Source organism: Corythoichthys intestinalis, chromosome 3 (genome assembly GCF_030265065.1).
Source record: "Corythoichthys intestinalis isolate RoL2023-P3 chromosome 3, ASM3026506v1, whole genome shotgun sequence".
Taxonomy (NCBI): domain Eukaryota; kingdom Metazoa; phylum Chordata; class Actinopteri; order Syngnathiformes; family Syngnathidae; genus Corythoichthys; species Corythoichthys intestinalis.
Window position 1 is genome coordinate 11,572,842 of NC_080397.1, and position 12,502 is coordinate 11,585,343.

General features: G+C 40.4%; 1 protein-coding gene across 1 annotated transcript; it reads left to right on the plus strand.

Annotated features, from left to right (window-relative positions):
• The first annotated feature begins 192 nt into the window (after nt 1-192).
• Nucleotides 193-8,062, plus strand: LOC130913622 (cyclin-G2-like). The gene is made up of 7 exons (XM_057832379.1): nt 193-381; nt 463-594; nt 1,697-1,938; nt 4,637-4,715; nt 4,794-4,892; nt 7,354-7,550; nt 7,855-8,062. Exons 1-7 carry the CDS (start codon nt 250-252, stop codon nt 7,943-7,945), a joined length of 972 nt encoding a protein of 323 aa, XP_057688362.1. The 5' UTR covers nt 193-249; the 3' UTR covers nt 7,946-8,062.
• Nucleotides 8,063-12,502: the final 4,440 nt, after the last annotated feature.

Below are 12,502 nucleotides of genomic sequence, written 5' to 3' on the forward strand. Positions count from 1 at the left end.
ACCCATTTCTTAACATCCTTTGACACTGTTTTAAAGACAATAAGTTTCCAAAATGTTTTACGCTCCTTTTCCGGTAACATAGGCCCTATCATTTAGTAAACAATGTGTCCTGACATTGTTTTGGGGGATGGTCCACTCCAGTGATATATGACACCCAGCAGGTGTGGCCTAGAGTAGGTATTAAAGCACTCCTACTCACACCCACACACTTGTTTAGTGTTTATGCATGAATCACAGTGTCCTTAAAGCATGTTCTTTTCCAGGATGAGGGACCACGGTGGTCTGGACAAGGCCCTCGTGAAGGAGCTTAAATCTTGCTGTGCGCGAGAGGGCTATTTCCTGCCCAGTAAATCTGGTTTGAAGATGATCGAAATATCTGAGGTAACCCACTGACCCACTTTTTTGTACTTTGTGTTGTTTGGCCTCCTTACAAATGCAAATATAACCTCAAATGATGTTCAGAACGGCGTGTCAGCTAAGTGCAGAGATGCCCAAGTGGAGGAGTTGTGGGGTCTGACCAGCTTTCATGGCTACAGCATGCAAACGTTTGTACGAGCTGTCAACCTGTTTGATCGGTTTCTCACCCTCGTGAAGGTATGACAACCAAAAATGTGGTCGAAAAGAAGCCAACTCTGGCTCAATGTGGTCCACCCTAACCACTGATCATGTTAACTCATTGGCTGGCAATGACGGCACTAGACGTCCAATCATTTTTGACTCAGTCGAAATGGATTGGACGTCCAGCACCGTCAATGGCAGCAATGAGTTGGCAAAAAAGTGATCCGAAAATGCCCCAAGGTTGATAGGATGTGACCAAAAATGCAATGCAAATTGCAATTATGGAAAAAAATGTTTAGGGATGCTTTGCATCGTTTGCATTTTCTGTACATTTTAGATAATTTTCTGTTGATTTTAGGTCATTTCTATGTCACTTCCTGTTCAATTGCCACTTCCCCTTGATTTTGCGGAATTTTAAGGTCATGTCATGTTGGTTTTGGAGCACTTTACAGTAATTTTCTGTTGATTTGAGGGCATTCCCGGGTCACTTCCTGTACATTTTGGGTAATTTCTTGTTTAATTTATGCCATTTCTACGTCACTTCTGTTTCATTGGTCACATCCCATTGATTTTGGTGAATTTCATGGCCATAACCTGTTGGTTTGAAGCACCTTAGGGTCACTTCGTGATGATATGAGGGTATTCCCGAGTCACTTCCTGTACATTTTGGGTCACTTAATTAAGGGGCAATCTGAGAAATTTTTTCAGTCAAAAGTAATGACCTTGAACGGAGATTTTTTTTTCTGCAGGTCCGAGTTTAAAATCAATAGGGGTGAATAGAAACGTTTTCTTGAGAGTTGAATGTGCCATTGGAATTAAATGGGGAAATAAATGGGGCCAATGAAAATGTATGAGGAAGTTTTAGTACAATTTTGGCTATACGCTTTTGCCAAAAACTTGCTTATAACTTTTGTGCATCTTGATTTTATGAACGTGTTGATGTGTGAATTATGTAAATTTGACAAAATCTGTGAATGTTAGGAGCGAGTTTGTCACCATCAAATCTCAGTTTTGCTCAAAATGTGCTAAAAGACAGTTCCTGGTAGGCATTGCAGCCTTAACCTAGTTCCTGGAATGCCCGCTTTCCCGATATAACGCGTGATGACGAGACTTGTCGCCTATGTGGGGATTGTGACAGGCCGAGCCCAAACACGTGCCACTTGTGTCGGTGTGCTGCCTGGGCTTGGCAGCCCGCGTCACAGAGGAAGCTGCGGATGTGGCGCCCTCCCACCAACCGCTCGGCCGCTTCAGCACGTCGGAGTTGCTCCGCACGGAGGAAGCGCTGGCGCTACAGCTGGGCTCCGACACCCCCGCGCCCACAGCCTTCACCTTCCTGCACCTTTACTACTCAGCCTTGGACAGCGCATGTCATGACGAGGGGTAAGCATCCGTGAGCGTTTGACTGCTAAAAACCCATATTTTGTCTACCACGATCAATCGACGAATTGGCAACTAAGTGATAATCTAATAAATCGTCAACTATTTTGATAGATTATTTATCATTTAGAGAGATTGAGTATTTTTTTATTCTTTTAGGGGGGTTTTGTATTCGTTTCCATACGTTTGTTTTTGTGTTTCAGAGTTATGAGGTCAAAGGTCACAGGCCCAAAATGAATTTTGTCTTTAAGTTAACTTGAGATTGATAGATTATTTATCATTTGGATAGGTTGAATATTTTTTATTCTTTTAGTTTTTTGTTTTTTTTATTCATTTCCATATGTTTGCTTTTGTGTTTCAGGGTTGTGAGGTCAAAGGTCACAGGCCCAAAATAAATTTTGTATTCAAGATAACTTGAGAATGGATAAATAGACTGTTATTAAACTTGCAGGATGTTTGAAAAATTAAATAGAAGAGGAAGTTAAATTTTGGGTCTAAGGAGGTCAAAGGTCACAGAGGTCAGGAAGGGAATTTCACAATAACCTGTTTTATACTTTCAGAGAGTGCCCACTCTAACCAATTTGGTGATGCTTTAAATTTGGCTCCTTAGGCAGAAGTCTGATCTGAGTGTGCCTCTATTTTTTTTTTTTTTTTTTAATTTACATTATTTTATTAAACAAGGGTCGGGGAACAGTAACTATTCTCTCTATATATTATAGTTGTATTAAGTTCATTTTCTCTATACTTATAGATTAGTTGAATTTTTTGTTTTATCCCAGACAATGTGTTTTTGGTTGTTTTGTTTACCTGACATGTTTCGGTGACTACTTCCCCCTTCATCAGAGTATCACTCTGATGAAAAAGAAAACAATTAGTAGTTACAGTAGGGCAAATAAGTATTTAGTCAACCACCAACTGTGCAAGTTCTCTTACTTGAAAAGATTAGAGAGGCCTGAATTGTCAACATGGGTAAACCTCAACCATGTGAGACAGAATGTGGAAAAAAACCCCAGAAAACCACATTGTTTGATTTTTAAATAATTTATTTCCAAATTAGAGTGGAAAATAAGTATTTGGTGACCTACAAATTTCTGGCTGTCAAAGAGCTCTAACTTCTTCTAACGAGGTCTAACGAGGCTCCACTCGTTACCTGTATTAATGGCCCCTGTTTTAACTCATTATCGGTATAAAAGACACCTGTCCATAACCTCAGTCAGTCACACTCCAAACTCCTCTATGGTCAAGACCAAAGAGCTGTCGAAGGACACCAGAGACAAAATGGTAGACCTGCACCAGGCTGAGAAGACTGAATCTGCAATAGGTAAAACGCTTGGTGTAAAGAAATCAACTGTGGGAGCAATTATTAGAAAATGAAAGACATACAAGACCACTGATAATCTCCCTCGATCTGGGGCTCCATGCAAGATCTCACCCCATGGCGTCAAAATGATAACAAGAACGGTGAGCAAAAATCCCAGAACCACACGGGGGGGCCTAGTGAATGACCTACAGAGAGCTGGGACCACAGTAACAAAGGCTACTATCAGTAACACAATGCGCCGCCAGTGACTCAAATCCTGCACTGCCAGATGTGTCCCCCTGCTGAAGCCAGTACATGTCCAGGCCCATCTGTGGTTCGCTAGACAGCATTTGGATGATCCAGAAGAGGACTGGGAGAATGTGTTATGGTCAGATGAAACCAAAATAGAACCTTTTGGTAGAAACACAGGTTCTCGTGTTTGGAGGATAAAGAATACTGAATTGCATCTGAAGAGCACCATACCCACTGTGAAGCATGGGGGTGGAAACTTCATGCTTTGGGGCTGTTTTTCTGCAAAGGGACCAGGACGACTGATCTGTGTAAAGGAAAGAAGGAATGGGGCCATGTATCGAGAGATTTTGAGTGAAAATCTCCTTTCATCAGCAAGGGCACTGAAGATGAGACGTGGCTGGGTCTTTCAGCATGACAATGATCCCAAACACACAACCAGGGCAACAGAGGAGTGGCTTCGTAAGAAGCATTTCAAGGTCCTGGAGTGGCCTAGCCAGTCTCCAGATCTCAGCCCCATAGAAAATCTGTGGAGGGAGTTGAAAGTCCGCGTTGCCCAACGACAGCCCCAAAACATCACTGCTCTAGAGGAGATCTGCATGGAGGAATGGGACAAAATACCAGCAACAGTGTGTGAAAAGCTTGCGAAGAGTTACAGAAAACGTTTGGACTCTGTTATTGCCAACAAAGGGTACATAACAAAGTATTGAGATGAACTTTTGGTATTGACCAAATACTTATTTTCCACCATGATTTGCAAATAAATTCTTTAAAAATAAAACTATGTGGTTTTCTGTTTTTTTTTCCACATTCTGTCTCTCATGGTTGAGGTTTACCCATGTTGACTATTACAGGCCTCACTAATATTTTCAAGACGGAGAACTTGCACAATTAGTGGTTGACTAAATACTTATTTGCCCCACTGTATATAGCAGGCTGAAAAAGTTTCATACTCTCATCAAATAACATTATCATACATTTTAATTTCCTTAACTAGTAAAGCAGGTTAATAATCACCTCGTCTTTATAAAAATAAAATGAAATTTTGTGTGGGATTCGTGTACTTCTCAATCTATCATTGATGACTAACGAAAAAGAGAAACGTGAGAAACATGATATCCTCTTATGAGTTTGACACTTGTGCTTTTGAAGAACAGAGATCCCGAATGTGGCCAAGCTAGAAGCTCAGCTGAAAGCCTGCTTGTGTCGGCTGGTTTTCGCCAAAGCAAAAGTAATATTTTTGGTTCGCGCTTTTGACTTGAGCGCTTTCCCCTCAGTCACTGACTCATCTGAATGTCACCCTCCGCAGCCGTCCGTGCTGGCCCTGGCTCTCGTGGCAAACGACATGGGGAACCTGCAGTCCCCCGCTGCGACCGAGGTGGTTCGGCAGCTGCAAAGACTAGCAAAGGTATGCTGCCGATGAGGGCTGTGACAATCAACCGATTAATCCAACAATAATCAATTACCAAATGAATTAACATCTATTAGCCAATGAGTTAAAATCAGTAATTGTTGCTCATCTTTCAATACAGTCAATGAGTTAACAAGGGAAATGCAAATAAAGCGATATGAAAAAGTATCTGAACCTTTTGGAATTTGTCACATTTCTGCATAAAATCACTATCAAATGTGATCTGATCTTTGTCAAAATCACACAGATGAAAAACCAGTGTCTGCTTAAACTAAAACCACCTAAACATTGATAGGTTTTCATATTCTAATGAGGATAGTATGCAAACAATGACAGAAGGGGGAAAAAATAAGTAGGTGAACCATCACATTCAAAAATTTTGTGCCCCCCCCCCCCCCTTGGCAGCAATAAATTCAACCAGACGCTTCCTGGAGCTGCAGATCAGTCTGGCACATCGATCAGGACTAATCTTGTCCCATTCTTCTCTACAAAACTGCTCTAGTTAAGTCAGATTCCTGGGATGTCTGTCATGAATCGCCGTCTCTGACAGACGGCCTCAGGTTTTCCTGCAAAACATCTTGATAAACTTTTGAATTCATTCGTTCATTAATGATTGCGAATTGTCCAGGCTCTGAGGCAGCAAAACAATTCCAAATCATGATGCTCCCTCCACCATGCTTCACGGTGGGGATGAGGTGTTGATGTTGGTGAGCTGTTACATTTTTCCTCCACACATGACGTTGCGTGTTGCTCCCAAACAATTCAACTTTGGTTTCATCAGTCCACAAAATATTTTGCCAAAACCTCTGTGGAGTGTCCACGTGCCTTTTTGCGAACATTAAACAAGCAACAATGTTTTTTTTTTAGACAGCAGTGGCTTCCTCAATGGAGTCCTCCCATGAACACTATTCTTGGCTATAGTTTTAGATATAGTTGATGTGTGCATATTATGTGTATATGCATATATGTGTGCATGTGAGATATTGGACTTGCCATTGATTTTCGTAAGTCTTTAGCAGAAACTCTACGGTTATTTTTTTACCTCTTTGAGTATTCTGCACTGAACTCTTGGCGTCATCTTTGGTGGACGGCCACTCCTTGAAAGAGAAGCAACAGTGCCAAACTCTCTCCATTTGTAGACAACTTCTCTGACTGTCGATAGATACCGTAAACATCCAGACTTTTAGAGATGCTTTTGTATCCTTTCCCAGCTTTATACAAATCAACAATCCTTGATCGCAGGTCTTCAGACAACTCTTTTTACCGAGCCACGATGCAAATCAGACAATGCTTCTCATCAAGACATTTCTTACCGGGTGTGTGTTTTATAGTGGACAGGGCAGCTTTAAACCACTTATCAGTGATTGAGCACACACCTGACTGAATTAGAATCAATTGCTCTTTAAGTCTCCTTAGGCAGAGGGTTCACTTACTTATTTTTCCCCCTTCTGTCATTGTTTGCATGCTATCCTCATTAAAATATGCAAACCTATAAAAGTTTGGGTGGTTTTAGTTAAGTAGACACTGTATTTTCATCCGTGTGATTTTGACAAATATCAGATCACATTTGATGGTGATTTTATGCAAAAATGTGAGAAATTCCAAAAGGTTCAGATACTTTTTCATACCACTGTATATCCTCCATTACTATCAACGGTAGTGCAAATCTAAATTTACCTTATAGCAAAAAATTTGTAGTGATCTGTGGTATTGCAAAAACGGATAACTGAGTGTTGATATTTTTGCAATCAAATATTGTATCCAGATACAATGTTTCACTATGGATACTTTTTGATAAGTTTGCTAATAGTGTTTTAGAGACATTGTTGACCTAAAAAATTTCCATGTCCTTTTTTGAGCCTATTAATTGCAAATATTTTCTTTTTTAAATTAAAAAAAGGAGAAAACTAGTCAAATAAATCGTAAAAAAATAAATAATAATAATTTTGTTTTAAATAAAGGAAAACCAGAAATCTTTTTTTTATTTGTATTATCCATTTGTATTTTTTCTTTTTCAATTTAAGAACTATTCTCTATTTTTTGTATTTTTATTTATCTTAAATTTAAAAACAATAAATATTATCCGATTTGAAGACTACAGAAGTTTTAGTTTCGCAAAAAGTAAATGCACATAGTTACAGTATGTATTTTCGCGGGCCGCACAAAATGATGCGGCTTGAAGGATGTGGCCTACGGGCTTTGAATTTGACACCTCTGGCTTAACCTCATAAAGACCTAGTGTGGGGTGTGTGGTGGTGCATGGACATCACATTTTTGGACTAACATGACATTTTTATAAAAAATTATAAATCATTATCTGTATATAATTTTTTTAAATGAATAAATAAAATGATAACATAATTAAATGTTTCATAATCAAAATGAAAATGAATAAAAACAAAAAATACTCTCTGCTTATGAAACAAACAAGAATATTTTAGGACTCTTTCTCCTGCAGGTGGGTAACAGTGATCTGCGCCATTGGAGAAACCTGGTGGCCAAGCGTATGACAGAGTACCGGTCGACTCGGTGCCACAAGCCTGATGGCAGGAAACTGGTGTGGCCGCTTTCCAAGAGAACGGTGCGGAGTCTGCGCGCCGCACACTGCGCCACCCCCGGCCTTCCCACCATACCCGAAGACGCCTGGGACCAAAGGTCATTATAGCACTTTTTTATCAGCTGCCACTAACGGTGTTAGACGCCTTAGTTAATATAATCTCATTGACGGCGATAGACGTCTTTGTACCAGGAGGGCTGGCAGCCATCGTTTGATTGAAATTGGATTGGACGTCAATCGCTGTCAGTGGCAGCTAATGAGATAGAAATTTCAGCATTGTTCAAGTGTTGAAATAAGCTTATGCATGTGGTTCACTCATCACTTATAGACATAGTTGGTAGAAAAGTCACTTAAAAGCAGCCTTTTCTGCGGTGACGCTGAAGTGTTGTGTTTTTTCCATAGTGAGGAGGACACGAGTGGCGCTGAAGACAGCCCATGTGGCTCTCTGGGCAGCGTTGGTGAAGGCACCTTCTTTCCCCTTTCGTATTTGTGATTTTTTTCCCCATGTATTTAAAACATTTTTATATTCTGTATTTCTTTTGTAATTCACAATACAAAAATAATGGTATAATGGTATATCGCCAAAACGATATAAAGCTTTCTACTGAAATTTTACATGTCTTTTGTCATTATTGCCATAAATAGACCTGTTCATGCAAAGCACATTTTGACCTTTGGGCTCACTTGCTACATTGGTAAGATTTCATATGCCATAGTAGCAGAGGTGGGTAGAGTAGCCAAAATTTTTACGCAATTCAAATTTTTAAGTAAGAGTATCATGACTTCTACAATTTGGAAGAATTCAGAAAGAAGTATTATCTAGAATCTAAATAATATACGGTATATAATAATTTAGCTGAATTTTAAATCAGATGAAACCATGACCCTGCCGACGTCATCCTCCTGTTGGGGACGCTCGAGCCCTATAATGGTAGGCGTGGCTAATAAGTGGATTAAAACACTAATTTCTTGTCATCTACGTGTTGCCAAATAGTTGAATATAGTCGAATCGTCTCAAGATATGATTCGAATTCACATAATAATGCTATTTAAGACTCTTTTTTTTTTTTTTAATACTGTCGTACCCACTTTAAGAATCCAGCTTCCAGGAAGCGGTTGATAGACGAAGCTCTGTTGAACTTCATTCTCATGGACTGCCAGCCCCTCAGCATTGTGAAGATTGAAGGGTTCAAGGAACTGATCCAGGTACTTGAACCTTCATATGTTTTGCCGACCAGGAAGGTTTGTGTAGAAGTTATATAAAGTAGCTTTTTGATTTTTGAGCTGTTTGATTTAATTTTCAGACCATCAAACAAATGGTGGCCAAAAAGTACCTGGAGGAACGGGAACATGTGAAAATGGAAGTACAGCAAGCTGTAGCAGTGAGTATAACAGCTGACATGCCCCGACATGTGGACATCTAAGAACATTGAGGCTTACTTGGCTCTGACCTGTCACTACGTTAATGAGAATTTGCAGTTGTGTACGTCAGTGTTTGGTATGCAATACTTTCCACAAAGTTACACTGTAGACAATTTGGCCCAAGTCAAAAGGGGCATGATGGAGGAATGGGCCATAACCAAGAAAGTGTCTTGTGACTGATACAGCCACTAACATGATGGCATCCACAACACAGCTCTATATTCACCACTCAATTTGTATTGCACATACTCTTAATTTATTAGTCAGGAAATCATGTGATCATATCCACACACTTACAGCCATCAGACGCAAAGCTAGGCACATTGTGACATATTTTCATTCCAGCACTACAGCCAAGCAGAAGCTTGCTCAGGTGTAGCAACAGATAGGACCGCCAACACTGAAAATCGTCAATGAGGTACCCACACGCTGGAACAGTACTTATGATATGCTATCGAGGCTTCATAATGAAAGGGAACCAGTATGGGTATACCTCGCCTCTCTTCAGACTGATTCTACTCAAGTGACAGCTGAGTTCAACATATTTGGAGAAACACTTGTAGTGCTTGCTCCATTCCATGAAGCTACAGTGGAGTTGTCTGAAGAGAGGAGAGTTTCAGGTTCAAAGGTCATTCCGATGATGAAAATGCTTTATTTTGCACTTGAGTGTCATGCGTCGACCTTGTACACACACAACCATACAACGCCACTATCAGCTCAAGCGTCGAGTTAGACACTGCCTCTAGTCTGGAGTTTATGAGTGTGTTAACAGTGGCAACACTTCTAGACCTCAGATTGAAATCATTTGGGTTCCGCTGTTCCTCCAGGTGCACTGAGGCCATGACCAGACTGCGGTCTGAGTGTGCACGGGTCATCGGGTGCACAAAGGAGTCCCAGCCCAGACCATCATCTCAGCTCTCTGCAATGATATCTGGCATGTTGTTCATCATTGTTTTATTTGGAAATTGTACTAAAATGCCTATTGTGTTTTTAGATGGCCTGTGGCAGCACTTGGATGACGTGGGGAGATAAAGAAGAAACGCTACTGCTGATGCAATCTCAGAAGTGCAGAGATACATGGCAGAGCCAAACATTGCATGAAATGCAAAACCACTACAATGTTGTTGCAAAACCACTACAATATTGTATGAGCCAATGGTCTTCCTATCCACATCTCTTTGAACTGGCAACTCCTGTGCACACCGGCATCACCTGTTCCATGGGAGCGTGTATTCTTAACTATAGGAGAAATTGCATGCAAAAAACTGACTAAATTTTTAAAACTTTGAAGATAAACTTTCTTTTAAAAAAAATAAAAACCTATGAGAAAATGTCTACAAGCATCCTCATTCACATCATTATTTGGATTTTCACATTACTCTATGTTCACATTATTCAAAGATATGGAATAATACAAAATGAATGCAAAGATTTAAATTATTTTATTGAACATATTGGGTCATTAAATAAGTGTCAGTGTGTCAAGTGGGTTGCCTGTAGGGATTTTTTGTGTTTAGCAGGTGTCTGTATTCAATGACACAGTGTGTCATTGTGTCGACACGCTTCATGAGGCCTCCCGGACCCATCACATTTAATAAATGTAACAAATTTGTAACAAATTCAAGGTTTTCCAAATAAACAATCTGTGAAAAATAAAACTTCAACTGAAGTTATGGAAAAAGTGCTCATATTGTGCCACTATATTTAAGTAGTACAAATGTCGTTTTTTTTTTTTTTAATCAAGTGCAAATATAAAGTGCCAATAAGGCACTGCCATATAACATATGGCTCACACTGCTGTCATATTGGCCTAATAATGAAAAACCAATGTCAAGATTATTCGATATAATTTTAAAATGCTTTTATTGGCCGATAAATACTTATTTGCCCCACTATATGTACACACATATACACAGTGGGGCAAAGTTTTTAGTCAACCATTTATTGTGCAAGTTCTCCCACTTGAAAATAATAGAGAGGCCTGTAATTGTCAACATGGGTAAACCTCAACCATGAGAGACAGAATGTGGGGGAAAAAAAACAGAAAATCACATTGTTTGATTTTAAAAGAATTTATTTGCAAATCATGGTGGAAAATAAGTATTTGGTCAACACCAAAAGTTCATCTCAATACTTTGTTATGTACCCTTTGTTGGCCATAACGGAGGCCAAACGTTTTCTGTAACTCTTCACAAGCTTTTCACACACTGTTGCTGGTATTTTGGCCCATTCCTCCATGCAGATCTCCTCTAGAGCAGTGATGTTTTGGGGCTGTCATTGGGCAACACGAACTTTCAACTCCCTCCACAGATATTCTATGGGGTTGAGATCTGGAGACTGGCTAGGCCACTCCAGGACCTTGAAATGCTTCTTACGAAGCCACTCCTCTGTTGCCCTGGCTGTGTGTATGGGATCATTGTCATGCTGAAAGACCCAGCCACGTTTCATCTTCAATGCCCTTGCTGATGGAAGAAGATTTTCACTCAAAATCTCTCGATACATGGCCCCATTCATTCTTTCCTTTACACAGATCAGTCGTCCTGGTCCCTTTGCAGAAAAACAGCCCCAAAGCATGATGTTTCCACCCCCATGCTTCACAGTGGGTATGGTGTTCTTCGGATGCAATTCAGTATTCTTTCTCCTCCAAACACGAGAACCTGTGTTTCTACCAAAAAGTTCTATTTTGGTTTCATCTGACCTTAACACATTCTCCCAGTCCTCTTCTGTGTCATCCTAATGCTCTCTAGCGAACCGCAGACGGCCCTTGAAGTGTACTGGCTTCAGCAGGGGGACACGTCTGGCCTTGCAGGATTTGAGTCCCTGGCGGCGCATTGTGTTACTGATAGTAGCCTTTGTTTCTGTGGTCCCAGCTCTCTGTAAGTCATTTACTAGGTCCCCCCAAGTGGTTCTGGGATTGTTGCTCACCGTTCTTGTTATCATTTTGACGCCACGGGGTGAGATCTCGCATGGAGCCCCAGATCGAGGGAGATTATCAGTGGTCTCGTATGTCTTCCATTTTCTAATAATTGCTCCTACAGTTGATTTCTTTACACCGAGCGTTTTACCTATTGCAGATTCAGTCTTCCCAGCCTGGTGCAGCTCTACAATTTTGTCTCTGGCGTACTTTGACAGCTCTTTGGTCTTGGCCATAGTGGAGTTTGGAGTGTGACTGACTGAGATTGTGGACAGGTGTCTTTTACACCGATAATGAGTTAAAACAGGTGCCATTAATACAGGTAACGAGTGGAGCCTCGTTGGACCTCGTTAGAAGAAGTTAGACCTCTTTGACAGCCAGAAATCTTGCTTGTTTGTAGGTGACCAAATACTTATTTCCCAGTCTAATTTGGAATTGAATTCTTTAAATATCTATCTATCTATATATATCAACTAATTGATGAAGCACTATGTTAAAATTCCTCAATGCGATATTACCCCTCTCCCCCACAAAATAAAGCAATCTTGCGAATTTAAGTGTTTGCGACTATTAGTTAAAATGTATTCGTTCTCTTTTTCACTTTAATACCCCTTAGCTATAAATCTCATTAATATGCCCCCCCCCCCCCCCCCCCCACTTTCATTATGTTATTGGATTCGCGTGCATGCGTGCGTGCGCGCGCACTCAGGCTCC

Bases quoted from the DNA above. Each gene is read 5' to 3' on its own strand.
- LOC130913622 (XM_057832379.1), top strand. From the start codon at position 250: ATGTTCTTTTCCAGGATGAGGGACCACGGTGGTCTGGACAAGGCCCTC. The intron at 1,939-4,636 runs GTAAGCATCCGT...GTGCTTTTGAAG, and splicing joins AGCGCATGTCATGACGAGGG to AACAGAGATCCCGAATGTGG. The intron at 4,893-7,353 runs GTATGCTGCCGA...TTTCTCCTGCAG, and splicing joins AGCTGCAAAGACTAGCAAAG to GTGGGTAACAGTGATCTGCG.